The sequence below is a fragment of the Strix uralensis genome, chromosome 5 (assembly GCF_047716275.1).
Source record: "Strix uralensis isolate ZFMK-TIS-50842 chromosome 5, bStrUra1, whole genome shotgun sequence".
Lineage (NCBI taxonomy): Eukaryota > Metazoa > Chordata > Aves > Strigiformes > Strigidae > Strix > Strix uralensis.
The window spans coordinates 28,940,519-28,961,055 of record NC_133976.1 but is presented as its reverse complement, the minus strand read 5'-3'; the positions used below and the strand labels follow the sequence as shown (position 1 = coordinate 28,961,055).

Genomic DNA, 20,537 nt, shown 5'->3' with positions numbered 1-20,537 from the left:
TATCAAAAAAAAGAAATTAACAAATGACTAAAACTCATGTTTATAGCAGGGAAAAGTGAATGCAGATTAAAGAGTTTGAATACACTTTTGTAACATGGGTATTCCTTTTGTGGTAATCATTTTCATAGTGTTGTAAAAAGTCATGGAATGATAGTAAAAATGTTCCCAGTGAAGAAAGAATCATGCAAATGTTGGCCATGAACAGAGGGTGTGAATTTGGGGCAAAGTGATATGAGTTTATGTCCATCTCATTTTCCTATGAAGTAAGGGCTGATTTAAACCCTTGCCATGTAGTAACTTATCTTCACAGTGGCTCTCCTTATTCATATTTAAAATAAGCACAAACACCATGCTTATATTCAACTCAGTCTTTTAGCAAGTGGTTTAGAGAAGTATGAAACCCTTTCCGTTTTTATAAATCATCTCCATCATCTGTGCTAAAGCTGCTTCTTCTGCTGCTCTCTTTCGATGCAGCCGGAGACGTGGAGGACAACAGTGGGTCTGTTCCAAATGGTGACACTGTGTCATTCAGTAAAATTTCCTCTAGCCGTTGCTCTTCTTTTAAAGCTGCACTGAAGGACAAATCTGTGAAGTGTGAAAGTGGATCTGAAAAGGCTGTAGAACCATTGCAAACATCAGAATTTGGTCCATGTGTCAGAGGCATTTGATGAGAGTAGTCTACAGAGTTCTCCTCTGGATAAGACTGTTGCTTGATGACCTGTGCAGCTAAATCAACAGCATTGAGTGAAGACATGACTGGAAGGCCATGTGCACGTGCCTGGATCTCTAGTTCCTGACATTTCAAACAAAAACAATTAGATAATGACTTTAAAAGACAAAGCAGTGTCTTCAGAACTATTGCAATAAGTATACAGATTGTACATGCAAATTAATTATACCTTTTGTCCAGTTGTGAGACTACATTTTAAAATATTCAATTGTTAATCTATGAAAATTTGCCACTCAAGTGTTTTTCTTTTTATTTCCCCTCCTGTTGTTAAGCAACTCTCCTGCAGGAGCATAAGAGGTAGGACAGCCTCTCTAAAACCATTGCATACCGAACCCAGTAAAGGTGACAGAAATATGTTGCAACTTTCTAGTTCATTACTCACTGCTATCCAGCGAAACAGAAGATACTTTAGTTGATGATGCTTATGTTATACAGATATATGTGTGAATCACCATATAGAAGATGATTGATTTTATGTCTCTCTGTCTGTCTATCTCATCTTCATATGTGGCTATATGCAAATCTTGCATTTCAAGCCATGCAGGGCTATATTCTGTTGCTTCATGTCACAAGAAGGTATAACATGGCACACTGTACCCAAGGAAGTGTAACATGTGAAATGGTTATAAAGGGAAAATTAAAATACTGAAAGAAATTTGGTGGTTAGTATTGGTTTTTGGATGTAGGGATATACTTTTTTGCTTCCTTTTTTGTCTTTCTCTGGCTCTAACACATACATAAGGAAACTGTTTGTACAAACACTTTATTAACTTTCCATGTATTCCTTTATATAAATTCTAATTATCAAAGGAATTTCCTAGAAATCTAAAAAATACCCCATCCCCAATATACAACAACAAATAGGGAAAGTCAATTCATTTCTAATAAATGCCATTTGGCAAAAAATTATATTGATTAATAAAATTTGATGAGAGATAAATACTGAGCAAGCTTTGTAGTTCATGGCGATGCTCTTATACAAACCTGAATTCGGAGTAGAAGTCTTCTGTTAGCATGCTCTAATTTCTTCTGCCTGTGTTCTAATTCTCTGGCTCTCTGTTGTTCTTTTTGTAGCCACTTGATGTACTCCACTGATGCTTTTAAAATAGTTCCTTTGTTCCAGCGCATATCACTGCAGAATGTAGAGATAACCTTTTCACAATTGTGCATGTCAGCAGAATTCATAAGAACTTACAAAATCTTTTACATTAATATGAAATAATGATTTACATGACTATTATTCACTCTTAGATATTATTGCTTCTGAATGGAAATTTTAATAGAATAGTTAAGAAGCCCTTATATAGTAAAATTAATCCCAGAATGAAAATAAGTGTCAAAAGAAAGTAATAAAGTGACTTTTTGTGGGAGAGCTAAATGCAATATCATGATTCTACCATTACAGTTTTTATATTTTTAGTGAAAATTGCTTTTATTATTAACTCTAAGATTAAAATCTATGTGCAGTATTTCTGCATTAATGAACTAGGAAATATACATTACTGAGGACTTAAGCTTAAATTTTTAAAGATCATTTTGAATATACTACTCCTTTTACCTGACTTACTAATGAGGTTGCTTTTATGCTTGTTGAGAAAAAAATGGTCTGTGCTGAATGCCACTCCTCATTGATGATAGACCAGACAAATCGCACTTTCATAACCATAATGGCTATGGAATGATAAAAATCCCGTTCAAAAATCTTGAAACAATATAAACCAAGTTAAAATCCACAGCTACATGCAGACCCCAACACAAAACACAACAACAACACAAAATAAGCTCTTTGTAAAAAAATAAGATTAAACCTGTCTATCATTCAGGAAATAATGGTTTAACTTTGAGCTTATAAGCAGTCTTACTAACAATAATACACTTCAAATGCATCTGTTCAAGAACTCTCATGTATTCATTTACCAGCTTTCCATGTGTTACTTTATGTAAGGTCTCGGAGGCCTTGGAACAAGAATGAAATTTGTTGAAAACATTTTATTTCTAATAAAGTTCAGTATTTTATAATACAGGATTGCCTGCTGCATTAAACATACATACAAAAGTATTTATCCAGACTATCCACTTCGCTGCAAGATGGCTTATACCAAAAAGAAGATCGGCAGAGGTTCTGGTCCTATAAAACAACACTGAGAAGGAAAAAGCTATTTAAAGCAGTAAGAATCTGAGGTTCAGAGTGGCAAGTAACCATCTTAGTGCATTTTTTTTTTAGTACCTATACCAAACACATATACTTATATGCTGGCATTTATAGAGTCAAAAAGATAAATTATACTCCAGTTAATCATCACTTTCCATTTTTCCTTGGTTGCTTTAGATAATGAGACTTGCTCCTACTCACAAGCTCACCTATGGTGAATAAAACTGTGATCTGGAGTGGATTTATTGCAGAAGTGTCTATGCTTTACATAGTGCCTAAGGAACCTTGCACCTTTACCCCAAGGCTAAACACCCTTAGAAACTTCCACCAAGGCAGTTGTCATTCTACTGAATGTATAGAAAAAAAGCCAGGGAGGTACAGGATTTAGGGACCCAAACGATCTGGTCTTTCCTAATGTACTCAGGAAAAAAAAAAAAAACTTATGGAGCTGATAGCTTTAAAGATGTTCAGAAGAATATGCAAAATTACTTGTGACAAAGCATCACAGTGTTTAACCATATCCTAGAGTTTAAGTCATTTGCTAGAGATTTGGGAGAACCATCTTTTTGATCAGAGAGGGCTCAAATTCACATCTCTGTCCTCTCTGGGCAGCACAAAATCATAGGGCTCCAGCATACTGGGACCTCCCCTCGTCTCAGTGGTGCAGGCCAGGAATGCACAGCTTTCAGGATTAGAAGGTGAGGAGGTCAGAGGGAAAATAATTATTGTCTCAGACTCTGCTGTCTGCAAAGCCAAAACATCAGAGGCTGCTCATTGAAGTGGGTATGTATTCTCATTTAGACATTCCCCGGTCAGAAAACTAAAGCAGAGGTGGGAATAGGAGCCAAGAGCAGAACCTGTCTCCCTCATGATAGCTGAATCACCTCTTGGCAGTGCCTCCACCTCCTCCTTCCTCTCCCTGTACGTTTGCCCAGGTGGGAGGACAGAACATTTTCCTGCCAGCATCCCATGGACTCCCTCCTAGGAGAGGACTTTCTCCTTGCATGTGGGATACCTATGTTCAAACTGTAAAGATTAAGGAAGTTTTTAGTACACATGATGCTTATTTTCTGGGCAAATCCTTCACTGCCATCACCACATTATAATCTTATTTTCTTCAGACAGTTTTGGAAAGTTAGGTAAAATACTGAGAGGTCCCTATTTACCCCTGAATTGCAGTGGAGTTTGAAAGGCAATGAGGTGCCTGTCTGCCTACATCAGAGCACTCCTGGCTAAATAGGAGCTGGTAATGTTAGGAGGACAACATTTCAAACTGGGAATCGTCACTGTCATCTCAGATATGAACTATATATAGCTCAGAATAACAGTAGTCTTGTGTTTAATTTCAAGTGAAAAAGACTGATTTAGGAAATTTTCATGGCAACTTTGAAAAGTGCTACAGTAATAAGAATGCCTATAGTATAAACTCTGGAGAAACACAATCTGCCTAGGTAAGGGAGGTCAGTACCTCCTAGCATATAATTAAGACAAAATTAAGCCGGTTTTGGACTGATGGTCTGAACATAAAAATGTAGCAATATGAAATTAGAAATTAATCCATAGCTGGATTAATAATTCAGATGTGTAACAACAGGAGAAAAATATGCATATAACACATGTTTGGCAAATATTTCACAGTGATTTCACAAACAATTTTCAGTCAGTTATAAAATGTTATGAATTCAAAATTGAATTCAGATGAAAATATTTTTGGTTAATTTTTCTGACTGACATATGAATAAACCATATATTCAAGGCTGCATTTGGAATCTTTTTGTGATTATATTCATTCATGTCACACATAATTGACAGCCTTTGTGATATTCCTTACTTTTAGTTCATGTTGTCTTGATAATTTGAATTTTTACATATATGGTGATAATAATTTTTCTCATAGGTTGAAATAAATCTCCACTGGAGGGCTAATTTCTGGATTTAAACTGCCAGAGAGAGGAAGCTGGTTAGCTTCTGCATGAGATACATATGGATAGATATCTCTTCTGGCAATATTTACAAATTTGAGAGGCAAAACTATCATGGAGTTCCAGAATGAAAATTCTGTGGTTACTATTATCATTTAAGACACTGTTATTCTATGTGTGTGTCTGTGTGTAGGCATGTATCCCATATATCTTCTATATCTCTACTCATATATACATATACTGGTTGATGTCTTATTAAATGAGGAATATTGAAGTTAAATCTTCCAATGTCTGAAGGCAACACAGCAAAGGATCAGCTGGTGACCTTAGAAGTCAACATGTCTTTCACTCCGTGTCTCTCTATACCAGGACCAAAAGAAAGTACTGAAGATGTCTGTGCTGGTTCTGCACTGCAGACACTCTCCATCCATTCTAGGCCAGAGCACCATACAGAATTCACAGGACAGTGCTATGGGGAAACAAAGCGTCTATGCAGATGTCCAGGGTTGGAAGAGTAGCAATATATCTAGTGAGGATGAAGGCAAATGGGGGGAATAATACGGGGGAGGTGCCTCCATAGCCATAGTCTGCAATGCATCTAGCTCTGATTAGCAGGCAGGCAAGCAGATTCATCTAAGATGAGAAGAAAAAAAAAAACCTCAGTGTTTGAGGGTGGATTAAATCCAAGCACAACAAGTGCATAAGAATTCAGAATTCTCTGATCTGTTATTGGTTTTCTATTATTTCTCTGAAAATGCTGAATTCTCATTTGGGTGCAAATAAAGTTATCTGAAAAATTATAAAAGTGGCACTAGGAAATTATGTCTTTTGTTTTTTAAACATTTATGTATTTGCTTCCTCAATATAAAATAGAGATAAATATTGAAATGACAAGGCCTACAATCCCATTTGAGAACCTTTAAAAACTGAGCAGCCACTGGCAGTCATTTTTTTGGAAATCCCTTCATAAAAACAGACAAAAGAGTTACATTCATAACTGTTTGGAACCTGCAAAGTTAGATGTAGATCAAGTAGTCTCTGGAGGCTACAGGAATTCTTTTTTTCATTTTACTCTTTCACTGTCTATTAATTCCTTTCTTTTTTTTTCCCTTATTCTTCATTTTTATTTATGTATGTAAGGCTTCATCTTTTAAACACTGAAACACATGGGAAATTCTACATGTGCACAAGTCAGTGGAGAGCAGTAAGAAGTTTTGCTGGTCTGGTCATCAGCAATGACCTCTGCAAAGGAGGATTGTGCCTTTGTCTCTGTGTGTGCATGTGGTACAATAATTTAAAATTTTTAGCAAGCTACACATGTGTTATCTAGTTTAATTAATGGAGGTCCACCACAGTTAACATGATTTGCATGGAAAAATAGCAAATAAGTAAAAACTCATGTGTTTTATTAGTCTTTGAATCCTATCTCCTTCTAACTTTAGCAGCTGAATTTCTCTGCAATTCTCAAATGTCCAGATCAAAACATGTAACTCTCACCTGGGAGAGTTTCTCATTTAGGAGAAAAAAAATATAACCAGGAGACTGATCTTCAGCTCATTTCCATTAGAGTAACATTGTTGAAGTCAAAGGAGCTTCACTAATCTACACAAGTTGAACTCCTGTAGAAAGCATGAGAGCATCTAATCATCTAAGAGTAAAACCAGTTAATGAAAACAGATTGTGGGAGAGGATGATAGTCACAGAGTTTGCCAGCCACAGAGCAGTTACTAATAATAAATACATTTGTGAAGTTGAAATTATGCTTGCAGACCATTTCTTTCTGTAGTTCTGAAAAATTAGCTGTAAACTATGCTTGCTCAAAGAAATACTTTGAAGGACTTTGTACTTGTTTTCATGACCTGCACAATTACAAAGTGTAGTCTCCTGAAACAGACAAGTTTCCAGTTTATAATAGCATGAGTGTATGCAAACTTTATGTGGCTGTGCTGACCACTAGCATGTCTGTCAACAGAGAGAGGGTCAGGCACAGGAAGATGCAGTGACCAGACAGGACAGAGTGAGAGCAACCCACTACTTCTGCCCAAATCCTCAGTGGTTTTCTTAACATCCCAGTTATGTAAAATGATTAGATTTCTTAAAGGAAGGGTTTTTTCTTCTTAGTATTTCTGATAATTCTAGTCTGGCTACCATAAAACAGTTCTTGCATAAGCATTTCCAGACTCTCACACCTAAAAACTAGATTCTGAAAGGCTGAACACAAAGGAACCATGAATGGAAAGGTAGGTGTATTTAAAGAAGGTTATCAGTTTTTCAGGAAAATATGACTGGGTATTTTAGGGCTTTTTTTAATTCTATTTTTGAATTATTCTGTATAACTGTTTTGCATTTCTGAATCACCTACTACTTGGATATCTAAGCATTGAAAATTAAACAAAAGAGTCAAAGTTCTTTGCAACTTATGCTTATCTCCATTTTCTAATGCTGATGAAGTGAACTTAAAACACCCATTCATTTAAGGAATGTAATCCACACTTTTCATCATTAAATTAAAAGAAAAAAAAAGTGAAAAGAATAGGGGTTTAAACCAGTCAAAAGAAATTCTCTGCGGAAGCTCTGCAGGAGCCAAACAAGTTCACTATATAACTAACAAAACAAAAGTGAAATAAAAACCCCACACACCACTTCTAAGAAATATAAATCATAAAAGGTTTCCAAATAGCATCAAAAATGTCCTTCTCTGTTCCTGAGTCTGAGTGTAATCTTCTTGAAGCAAGCCATCTGGGACAGGCATGCTAACCACAATGGCTTAGTTATAGTAGTATTTGCTCTTCAATGCAAAGGCTGATTTTCTTCACTGTCATTAGTCCAAGCATCAGTAAGGTTTCTCTTTTACAGCTAAGTTCCCACTATAAGAAGAATCTAAAATCAATATATGAGGTGAAAATGCTATGTGTGATAAAATGTTACAGATAAAGTATTGTAAGAGACGATACATCTCTTTCTTTTCAAAGAAGAAGGGGGCAGATTGGGGGCACAGTAAGGTGTTATGAAGGAAAAAGCAAGAACTGAAAGACAGGTTAAGAACACTGAGTTATGATTTGGCCACACAAAACCATACCAGAAAGAAATAATAATTTTGAACAGTTTCGCCAACGAAACAACATGGTCAAATTAATGTATTTTCATCTACAAATATAAAAAGATAGGTTTATACTTCTTTGGATTAATTTAACCTGGTACCAAGCTATAGTAAAGTTATGTTATAACCTAGTTTTTCAAAAGCATCCTGCACCTTTTAATGCCTGTTTTTTCTTAACACCAGCTTGAAAGCTTTTAAACAGGCCTATTTTTAAAATGAGTACTGATTACCAGCCGTTTGAAGACAGCAGTCCTCAGAAGGACTTAAGTTCACCTTGTGCTTTTGTAAACATAAGCCACTTTGGGGCTGTCACACTCCTGAACTCAGTCATGGGTTTTCAGTCTTAAACAAGAAAAGGTGATGTCTTCAGGATCTATACCTGAAACTTTTTCATCAGGCAACAAAACCAAAATCTGTGGGTAAAAGTCAACATCCAATTACTGAAACAAAATTTCAGGTCCAGATCATTCATTTTAAGAAGAGCTTAAGTGATTGCTCTAGCTATTAATGTTTTGAATAAGATCATAAACTGAACCTGAATCCAGACCAAAACATGTAACTGAAACACCTCTGTGGGCAATCAGAAATCACAACTGGAATTTGTACCTCATGCCCATTTCTAATTGCAGTATAACTTACTTCCATTATTGCTTTATAGCTGCAAACCAACAGTGCCATCCACTGTTTTTCTGAGAAATCTTTCAATTATTTGCCCAAATGGTCTTGAATACTGAAAGATGTACCAGCAAAATTAAAACTCTTCTATCAGTCTGTGTTTGCAACAGATCACGTGGGCCAAAACTTTATTTAGGTACTTAAAGCACTTCTTATTTTAACTCAGCTGTAATACCTAATTCTATATTAATAACAAGAACATGCCCATTTATCTAATCTTGGATGGATGCTGTAGAAGGAGCCAAGTTCGTGAATTCTCTAAAAAGGATGCTTTTCTCTATGGTGATTTCACTCCAAGTGGCTTGTCATGCTAACCTTGTACTTGTAAGTCTCACACAGCTTTATATTGTTGTAGAAATCTTTAATATAATAAAAAGTTTCTGAGTCCTAAGGAAAAAAAAAAAAGCTGAAATATCAATAGATGTTTTCATTTCAAGTATCATGCAGGTCTGTATTGACATGCAAATGATAAAGAAAAAGTCTGTATAATCAATTTTATGTGAGTCACAGTCATGCCAGTGCATGGTCTTAAGGCTTCCCTGAGTGATATGAAAAATCTAGGGCTGAAGTTCATCATTAACTATCACACTGAATTGTTATTGTTAATCCTGCAACAGGCTTTCCTACTGAGGCGGCTTTTTTCATACTGATGACAAATATAAACTTTTAGGGAATGCAGGTATAGTTTAAGCAATATGCATTTTGTGTTACTGTAAGTATATGCATTAGTATAAAGTTATATTATTATTTTTATCTTTTCATTTTAGGACTGTTTTTTCCCTGCACTGAGTGGAGAACTTTTGAAAAATGCTGTCTACAGACTTTAAGCTGATTTTCTTTTTTTTCTTAAGCAAAGGGCAGACAGTGACAACACGCATTTTGTTTTATCCCACTAGAGGGCCCATGGCAAGGGCTGAAAGCATCACTCCCTTCTCCAGAGACACCAGACAATTGCTCCCAGGGACAGAAAGCTGGACTTTCTGTTGTTTGTCTTCTTTTTTTCTTCTTTTTGTTTTTGTTTGGTTTTTGTTTTATCCCCTGATGTGTCAGTCTCTCTTAAACACCCTGGAATTGCTTTCATTTTATTATCTTTTCACATAAGTTTTCCCAACAGGCACCAAAAATCTGTCAAAAGGTTTGTTACTTTAACAGCCTGATCTGAACCAGTGACCCAGCATAGAAGATTTTGTATCCCATTACTCAATCCTATAGCCAGTATCTGCAACTGTCTTTTATTTTCCTGTATTTAAACTATAAATGTTATTATAAGAAAGACTGTTGAACTCACGGATCATTAGACTTGGGGATGAGTGTGCCAAGCTCCTTGATTCGGTAATTAATATTATACCTTCTTCTTCTCTCAACTGTTAAAAAGAAACAGTATTTTTATGGTGAAATATTCTTGGAGAAATTCAACATAAAAAATTTTAATTAGAGAAAAAAAATCTGTCAACGTACAGAAAAGTTATTCCTCAAATAGAAGTCCCAACATGATCTCTTACCTGTCTGACTTACTCTCAGGACGAACCTCATGATTAGTACCATCTCTGTATCTCACCTAGCTATATGTTTCTCCCCCCCTTACAACTAGACTCCTAGAGAATGAAATAGTCATATATGGTCTAAACATGAGCTAACACTTCTTTTTTTCTGATGTTTATGTATCTCTTCTCCACCCTGCTCCCACACAACAGAGTTTTCAGCTTAGTGGAGTTTTGCTGATGACTTCAACAGGGACACAAGACAACTCATCCAGCATTTCATATTTTGGCAGAACTCCTGCTACAGATCACATGTAACAGCTTCACTATCCCTTATGTATGGTTATCACCACTGCAAACCACAGAGAGGGCATAACTGCAACCATATCCCTCCACTGAAACAGAGAAAGATTGTGTCCCAGAAACACTTCATCCCCAGCACATCTGTTTCCTTCGGTGATGGACAGCACAAGTGTGGTACAGTAACTTTTCAAACACACAGAAAATGAAGAAAAATGTAATTTAAACAATAAAAAAAAATGTTCTCTGTATTTAAATTTATGCTTCTCTTAAGACTATGTATGGTATCTTCATTTACTTGTAGTTTAGATAGAAAGGAAAAAAGAGAAGCCTCTTAAAATTAGTTTCCCCTTTCTGTGCTTTCAGTCCACTTTATCGGCATTGTACCGGTATCCAGGCTGGAGTATGTGACTCTTCTCTGCACAAAGGGTCTGTCACCTTTCTGCCTCCCATTTCACTAATTTAGAGAGAATTCTCCTTTGCTTCCTCACCAGTATTTCTCCAGCTACTTTTACATGCAGAGACTTCACATTTTCTAATGGATAGGCCCAGAGGACATCTCATGGCTTTGGGGGATTTCTTGTATATAAATGTGACACAGAAAGTATATTCAGTGAGAAACCTAGTCCTGTTGTGTTACTGCTAGCTGTCAGAGACCAGAAGTGCTGTTCTACTGGCATGAACCCACACTTTTGTTCACTTCCTCCACGTTGTACTTTAACTCAATCCAAACCTCACTGAATGGACAGGATACAGCTTTGGTCCATCACTAGAGCTGCATTGAGTTGTTTCTCTTATCCCTTGCTTCTTGGAAGACCTTACCTCAGGCTCAATGTGCTATTGTCACTATACTCTGTCAGACCAGACCTGGTCAGCCTAGAACGTGGGCAGAATGGATACATGCTCCCCTCATCTATGTATCGATGTGCACTTAAAGTTTGATATCTTGATTTTGACTATAAGTACAGAAAGCCTGATAAGAGTTAAATTAAAAGTGTGCAGCCAAGGGCGGCCTGGTGGGTCTTGTTACGCTGACTTCAACCTTCTCACAGTCATGCAAGCATATTGCTTTCAATCTCAGCCCCACCACATAGATCACTTCTAGTTCTTTACTTCTTCCAACACATAAAGGTGTTTTTTCTTCCTGTCTGTGTGAGGGTCTTAGGTTTGTGAACATCAGTTATTTCCTCCCTAGCTGATTCCAGCTCAGGGAACTCCCAGGGTGTTATTATTTACCCTGATGAAGTGCTCTGCCCTGGTAAGACTTGTTTTACTCTCTTGTTTTACTCTCTCTAAAAACAGGAATCTCACTCAACAGATTAAAGCATCTCAGGTTTTGCAGTCAAGATTCACATATTCAGGAGACAGGGTTATAATCCTCCTGAGTGTACTGTTAAGTGACCCCTTGCTTCCCATTGGCATGAATGTGCTGGATCTCGTAGGAGAACACAGTGTACAAAAGCACATAGCAACTGAACCATTTAAAAGATATAGTTCAGGTGTATTGGCAAAATAATGGCAGGGCAAACAGAGTTAAAGAATGTGCATTAACTGTACAGTCATATGGCATAATAGCTGTTGTTTAATTAATAATTACAGTGTGGAAAGGCTCTGCAAGATACTCATCAAAAAATAGTCAACTAACCATTGGCTATAAAACAAGTCAAAGAAAAAATTTTCTTTACAAGTGGACAGTTACAGAATTCTTTTTCTTTCTATTTTTCTAGTTTTTCCTGAAAAGAAACTTCCAATGGTTATACTAGTGAATTACGGGGGAAATTCTGAAGCTTGGAAACATGTTTCAATAGATTTTTTCTGATTTATGTCTTATGTTCTGATTTATGTGGTATCCTGAGTTATCAATAATATTTCAAATACCAAGTTATACCAAAGCCAAACCAGAAAATTATTTTTAAAATTACAGGGACAAGATGACCGTATAACAAACAAACATTACACCCTTAATTCTTTGTTTGGAAAAAAAAAAAAAAAACAACCAAACCAACCAACAAAAGAACCCAAACAAAATACATTTGGTATATAGTTTAAACTCTTGCTGTTATACGAATCTTAAATCTAAATGCCTTTCAGGATTTAATTGAGGATCTAAACTTTCAAAGGGAACTTTTTTCTAGTTCCTCTTCAGTATTAAAAGGTACAAGAACATTTCTGTAAAATGTGGACCTTAATTCAACCTGAAACATGAATGTTTGTATAAATCTTATCAAGTTCCAGAAACTGATTTTTCAGACCATTTCTAAAAAAGCTGGTACCATAAAAGAGTAAATCATACTAATATAGCCTTTATATGTAATGCATTAATATATCCAAGCCATCAGATAGTAGAGCTATCTCCAGAGAGACTTTGAGCTCTGAAGTATACACCTGGAGCCAAACCAGAAGAGATGTTGCATATCTGTGTGTTATCCTGGCATACAGCCTTCAGCTCAGTTGCCAGTGGTGAGGGACAGTTCTCAGACATGTCTTCTGTGTTCAGGAAGTATGATCTCAGAGCCAAAACAAACAGTAGATGCAATGGTAAGACCTGGCATTGTATGCATGTGCCAGTCTTTTCCCCTGCAGTTCCAGACAGCTTTTACCCACCACCTTTCCTAGTACAACAAAAACTCCCCATTCCTGCCCAAACAATACAGGCAGCAGCGGCACAGGCACTTCAGAGAAGATGTGCTAGCAGCAGGCCTAAAAATATATGTGGTCTGTCTGTAATCCACAAGAATGTACAGACAGAAATAAGCACGCCTTCTGGAAAGTCTAAGTAGCAGAAAGTTGTCCACAGAGGTTGCTAGCATATTGTACCAGTGGATGTATACTTCCAGGTACCTAATTTCATGCAAGTAAAGCCATAAATCCTTCTAAAATTACCAGAATAGCCAGAGAAACAAGATATAAATAAGAGAACAAAGATAGTGGCTATTAACTAATTACCAATTTAGGTTTAAATTCATAGAATCATAGACTATCTGAAGTTAGAAGGTACTCATAAGAATCATTGAGTCCATCTCCCAGACTATTTCTGCTGGAAAAAGTGGAAAGGAGAACTGTAAATTGCAATTGCTTTATTCAATACTTTTTAAAAAGAATCCTTCAGGTTTTTTGTTTCAAATTAGTCTTTAGAGGGAAAAATTACCTAATTTTATAGGCAATCTTCTTTCAGCAATAAATTTTTTTTTTCTCTCTGGATAAACCAAAATGGTTTTTGTTTTTATAAGTTTAATTTATAATTTATAATAATTTATAGTTTATTTTATAAATTTAATTTTTAGACACTGTGTTCTAAGCCTAAACTACAGAAGACTTCCTCTAGAACTGGAGTATCTAACATCTATACATGACTACACTGTTCTCTATAAAGGAAACAGAAGTGTATACCAGTCTACAGAAGTTAGAGGGCTTGTATATCAGAGTGAGAGCACCATGAGACTCACCCAGTCCTGCCCTAATCTCCTTTTGTGACATACAATTTCCACAACTTTAAGTGCATAACTAGCATTTAAAAGTTGTTTGATATCCTCTGTGCATTATTTTTTTTCCTTCCCATCACCCATAGAGAGATACAGCCTCTCACTTGTGTACTTCAGTAAGGTGTGAAGACTGGATTTTCACTGCTGTTTTTTTATCATCTGCCTCCTTTCTTGTCTGTTTGCACTGTAATTCTTGAAGACAACATCAAGCAAAGTGTGCAGGATACATGTACAATTGTAAAATAAAAACATAGTAGCAGGAGATGATATAGAAAGAAATTCATTACGGTATGTAAAGTATTTTGAAAGACAAAAGTCAAAGACAGAAATTAATTTCAGGGAAGAAAGCTCTGTGGTTAGCTGTGTTTGCAGACTGAGTTCAATTTGATTACCCTGGTAAGATGCTGATCTAGAAGAAGAGCAGAGATGTGATAGCTAATGTACATTATTTCTGCATTTGTCATACATTCCATTGAATGAGATGGAAGATGAACATATACTTACTGAGATTGTGGTTATCCTTTTTTTGTCTCTCCTTTGCCATTGCTCGTGTATCTGCTTCTGACAGAAAGTAACATTTATTAAAACAGTCCTTAAGTTGCAATTCCAGTGCTTTTTCACCTTTTCAAAATGGCCTCTTGTCACAAAGAGCAGCCTTCTAGTGTTTTTACTTCATTACTCTTTTTATTATTAAACAAGATCATAAGAAAATCTATGTTCTACCAGTACTAAATTTTGAGCAAGTCTGGCAGGTTGCTTAAGATTTTTTTATTGTACATTTTTTATTTGAGAACATAGAAATACCATGGAGGGGCATTTTTCTCCAATTTGTTGCATTTTACATAAGAATAAAATTTACAATGCACTAATGTGAATATGGATTTGTATATCCCATAATGCAAGAGTTAATCAGATTTGTAAGATATTGAACAAACTCACTGTTTCCTCTGAGTGACACTAATAAACTGTACATGGTTGTTAGCATTCTTTGGATTAATTGAACATAACTTTTAAAGTTGTTAATCCACTAATATAAATTTACCTTGAATAGCCTTATTGTAATGTTTTAAAAGAACTGTTTGTTCTACACTGGAACAAATTTAATGGATGATAATTTATTTATACCATTGATCAGGAGTCAACATGTGGAAGAATCCACTATGATTCCTAAAATAATTAAGATTATTAGAAACACGACCTTCATAAGAAACAGGGCAAACATGGTTTTGGAATTGCTAAAGAGGAGAACAGAAAGAAAACATTTCCTTGTTCTTTGTTCTTTTCCTTAAATGAAACTACAAACTGCAGAATTCTCAGGAATTTAATTATGGACATCTATTTCATGGGTAAGATTTATTCCACTTTGAAAAGAAACACCATCAGTTCTGCAATTATAAAATACTAAAATCTGAGAGTTCTTTTACCTGTGAGTTCCCTTTTTACTGGTAGATTAGCTGGGCAAGAAGCATTTGTGAGACCCATATTAGCTGGTGCCATTCCCTGGTCACTGTTATATATATCCAAAATGCTGCTAGATAGCTTGAGGGGTAGGGGGAGGAAAGAAGAATAAGAACAAAAAAAAACCAAAAAAACCAGTATTAAAGTAAGTTAAAGACTTAAAAGATTTTAAAAAAATAAATACAAAGAACAAACATCTTTGAATATGTCTGGTGTTTAGAAAGAGCTATGTATATGTGTCTAACAGGAAAGTTTACCATTATATAGTATTAAGTAAAACTGAAGTGAAGGGTCACAGTCTGCCACTGTTCCACAAGCAGCTTTCTAAGTGCTGCTTGTGTGGATTTCAGATGCAGAGTGATGGCATGATATTGTTGCCAGTGTCTGTTTTTCAATTACTTCCATACTGTATTTCTCACTAACAGGATTACCACAACCACACTTCAAACATGAATTAGGTTGAAAGTAAAAATAACCTTGCTAGTTGTGGCCAACTGCCCAGTGATTTTTTTAACCACATCACTAAACTCTGAATTGGTGCTTCATACTGTGTCTGGTTTAGCTGCATAAAGATTCAGTGACCCAGTTAGATGCAATAGTTAAAACTAGAGTGGACAGAACATCAAAGAATGTGTTTTAAGGAAAGAAACTGTGCTCTTGTCAGGATAGACCAGATAACCTAAAGATTTTAACATGCATAACATGATTATGTACACCATTATCCTTATTACCTTCCAAAATGTAGTATAACATTATTCAAATGAACCCATAGAATGCACTTAAAGAGAAGTAAGGCTAAAGTATGTTTCTATGGATTCCAGATAATTAACCAAATACTACTTTTATTTGAATAATTTTACAAATCTAAAATAACTGTAAAATATGTAAAAGTTTAGTAAAAAACAGTTCAGGTTTTTCTCAGTTTCTATGACCATACAACCAACTCTTCAGCACTGATCATTATCTTAAATAATTCTGTAAACTCATGTGAAAACAACTGTATAAAGAGTCCAAGTCCAAATTCACAAAAAATATTTGCATTTTTATTGCCTTCTAAAGCAATAAGAGTAATGTAGTTTTTCATTTTTTCATGCATATAAATTTTGTGCTGAAGTTATATTTTTTCTTTTGTAGCCAACACACAAGGACTCAGAAATTGACTGTGAGTCCACCTGGCCAAGAAAAAAGAAAAAAAAAAAAAAGGGGGGAGGAAAAAGTGGGTGAAAATTGAGGAAAATTGTGGGTAAAAATACTGACTTGAGACAGAAAAGCATGAAAGGAAATTGGGAGTTATTTAAGAAAACTGTTTTTCATAGACAAGGAAACATTATTTACAAATCTGCCCTGCACCCACGGATCCTGAAACACCCTGGAATTTTTCAGGCAGGTCACTGAGACACCAACCATAGGTCTGCTAGGAACCAGCTGTTTTTAGACTCTGATCATTTCTCTCCTTGTAGAGACTGTGAGCTTCACAGCTTTATTTTGAATGGAGACACTTTCCCAATGACTTGCTCAGTATGAAATTGTTCTGTGGCAGCGCTTGTTATATTTTTATATTAAATCTGAAATTTTAAATGTCTTATTTTTAAATAATGATTTTACTAAATTAACTAATAACTTTACTAAATTATCTGAGAACCTAGTTTGTGTTAAATTCTCCCAGCTGTATAACCTACAATGAAATTAAGCAGTCAGGAATATTTTGAATATACGTAACTAACATGATCATTTTTAAAGTAGAGCTTTATTACTTAGGAGAACTGACAATTCTTAAATACCATTAGAAATCACAACACCAAGTCGGTCCAAGTCAGTTTTGAAAATCTGCTAACATATTTGATCTCTCAATGAAAATACTTTTTAAAGAATGTTTGGAATTCAGTTGAGTATTACTCAAGAACAAGCTATGTTTAATATGCAGGACTGAACGCTAAGTGCATTCGCGCATTAAGCACCTTTGTTTCATTCCAGAGTGGTAAACTGACAAGTATTACAGAATTTACTGCAGCTTTACCTTTCCATTTGCTATGTTCCAGGGATGGTATAATTATATTACAAGAGTGAACTTTTATTAGCTCTAGATACATATTTAATTACTTCCTACATTCATGTAAATAAATTTGGTTTATTTAAATGATATGAAAACAGAATGATATAAAAAACACAGTCAGTGTGACTCCTACATTTCTTCCAGTGGACTTTAGATAAGGCTGTTATATGACTTAGGCTACTGTTTTTGTGAAATCACACAGAATCACAGAATCATTCAGGTTGGAAAAGACCCTTGGGATCATCGAGTCCAACCATCAGCCCTACTCTACAAAGTTCTCCCCTACACCATATCCCCCAACATCTCATCCAAACGACCCTTAAACACATCCAGGGATGGTGACTCCACCACCTCCCTGGGCAGCCTATTCCACTGTCTGACCACTCTTTCTGTGAAAAATTTTTTCCCTAATGTCCAGCCTAAACCTCCCTTGTTGCAGTTTAAAGCCATTGCCTCTTGTTCTATTGCTAATTACCTGTGAGAAGGGACCAGCACCAACCTCTCTACAATGTCCTTTCAGGTAGTTGTAGAGAGTGATGAGGTCTCCCCTCAGCCTTCTCCTCCTCAAACTAAACAGTCCCAGCTCCTTCAATCGCTCCTCATAGGATTTGTTCTCCAGGCCCTTCACCAGCTTCGTTGCCCTCCTCTGCACTCGCTCCAGCACCTCGATATCTCTCTTGTATTGAGGTGCCCAAAACTGGACACAATACTCCAGGTGTGGCCTCACCAGTGCAGAGTACAGGGGGACTACCACCTCCTTACTTCTGCTGGTCACACTATTTCTAATACAAGCCAGGATGCCGTTGGCTTTCTTGGCCACCTGGGCACACTGTCGGCTCATGTTCAGCTGCTTGTCAATTAGAACCCCCAGACCCTTTTCTTCCAGACAGCTCTCCAGCCACACCTCCCCAAGACTGTAGTGATGTATGGGGTTGTTGTGGCCCAAGTGCAGGACCTGGCACTTGGCCCTGTTGAAGTTCATCCCATTAACGTTGGCCCACCGATCCAATCTATCAAAGTCTCTCTGTAGAGCTTCCCTATCTTCATGCAGATCGATACTCCCACTTAACTTGGTCTCATCTGCGAACTTACTGATGATACACCCTATGTTCTTATCAAGATCATCAATAAAGATGTTAAACAGAAATGGTCCCAACACTGAGCCCTGAGGAACACCACTTGTGACATTGTGAAATGCTGGGAAATAGTAACCATTGAAAATAATACAATCTAATAAATAATTGAACAAATGAGAAATGCGTATCTATCATATTTTACATATTTCACACAGGTGTGTACATGAGTTCAATAACACATGAAACTGGTGGTAATATTTTTAATTTATAAGACTTTCAATACCATTAATGAAAAAATCAAAACTATAAACCATAGTTTGACAACGCATGAGATGATACATCAACGATTTCTTCTAATTTTCAGGCAGTAATTCATCTTTATCCCAAAATATAGTTAAGTTTCTATAATCTATTCACAAAGGAGTGAATTCAAATGACAAGGCCCAAATCCAAGACAAAAGGTCGTGAATGACCAACTTGGCTGATAATGAAAAAATAATAGCAACACACCTGAAAGTTCGGAAGTGTGTGAAGGTTCAAAGGAGGGTGAGTAAACTCAACAACATAGGTAGAGGTTTTATCTGAATTTGATTACACAGTTGATGAAGGTACTTCTATCTAACTCAGCTGCCATTGTCTGAAGTGATAAGAGTTCATATGTCTCCTTCTATCTGCAGAACAGTTGGGGTAGTGTCATTCCACACAGCCAGGGCTGTAGGTGAGTATCTATCCACGGTCTATGTCTGGTTGCACTCATGCCTCCATCAAACAGTGAAAGTCATGAAATATTTTACCAAATGTTCCATATCATCTTTGGTTCACACAGATGGTCTCCAGCATTTTACCCTTCATCATTTGGCAATTTTTATCAGTCATTAGGAAAGCACAGTTATAACTCCATGTGGAAATGATGAGAATTAAACCCAAACCCAAGTTATTCATCTACTGATGTCTACAATCTTATAACCTCACTAATTAGAATGATTCACATATGTGTTAATCCAGAATGGATAGGCAAGGAAGGAGAGGTGGTGGGGTGACCCTATATGCTAGGGAATGTTTTGACTGTCTAGACCTTAATGATGGTGATTATAAGGTTGAGTGTTTATGAATAAGAATCAGGGGGAAGGCCAACAAGGCAGATATCATGGTGGGAGTCTGTTATAGACCACCCAACCAGGATGAAGAGGCAGATAAAATATTCTATAAGCAACTGGGGCAAGTCTGACAATCCCTAGCTCTTGTTCTCATAGGGGTTTTCAACTTACCAGATGTCTGCTGGAAATATAATGCAACAGAGAAGAAACACTCTAGGAGGTTCCTGAAGTGTGTGGAAGACAACTTCCTGACACAGCTGGTGAGGAAGCCAACTAGGGAAGGCACCCCACCAGACCTGTTGTTCATGAACAGAGAAGGACTTGTGGGTGATGTGGTGGTTGGAAGCCGTCTTGGGCATAACAATCATAACATGATAGCATTTTTGATTCTTGGAGAAGTAAGGAGGGGGGTCAGCAGAACTGCTACCTTGGACTTCCAGAGGGCAGACTTTGGCCTGAAGACAGAGTCCCTTGGGAAGCAGTCCTGAAGGGCAAAGGAGTCCAGGAAGGCTAGACATTCTTCAAGAAGGAAATCTTAAAGGCACAGGAGAAGGCTGTCCCCACATGCTAAAAGACAAGATGGTGGGGAAGAAGACCCGCCTGGCTGAACAGAGAGCTTTGGCTGGAACTCAGGAAAAAAAGGAGAGTTTATGAGCTTTGGAAGAAGGGGCAGACAACTCAGGAGGACTACAAGGATGTTGTGAAGTTATGCAGGGAGAAAATTAGAAGGGCCCAACTAGAATTTAATTTGGCTACTGTCATAAAAGACAATAAAAAATGTTTCTATAATTATATTAGCAACAGAAGGAGGGCTAAGGAGAATCTCCATCCTTTACTGAATGCAGAGAAAACATAGTGACAAAGGATGAGGAAAAGGCTGAGGTACTTAATGCCTTCTTTGCCTCAGTCTTTAATAGTAAAACTAGTTGCTCTCCGAGTACCCAGCCCCTTGAGCTGTAAGTCAGGGACAGGGAACAGGATGAAGCCACCATAACCCAAGGTTAGTGACAT

At 36.6% G+C, this 20,537-nt stretch overlaps 1 protein-coding gene across 1 annotated transcript in view; it reads right to left on the bottom strand.

Annotated features, from left to right (window-relative positions):
- Window positions 1–408: 408 nt before the first annotated feature.
- TFEC (transcription factor EC) overlaps window positions 409–20,537 on the bottom strand; it is a 37,929-nt gene continuing 17,800 nt past the window's right edge. Inside the window, exons 4-8 of the mRNA XM_074869346.1 lie at window positions 15,267–15,381; window positions 14,347–14,403; window positions 9,868–9,943; window positions 1,715–1,862; window positions 409–793 (exon numbers count right to left, since the gene is read on the bottom strand). Coding sequence (XP_074725447.1) covers window positions 413–793; window positions 1,715–1,862; window positions 9,868–9,943; window positions 14,347–14,403; window positions 15,267–15,381 — 777 coding nt within the window. The 3' untranslated portion in view covers window positions 409–412. The remainder of the gene's footprint in view (window positions 794–1,714; window positions 1,863–9,867; window positions 9,944–14,346; window positions 14,404–15,266; window positions 15,382–20,537) is intronic.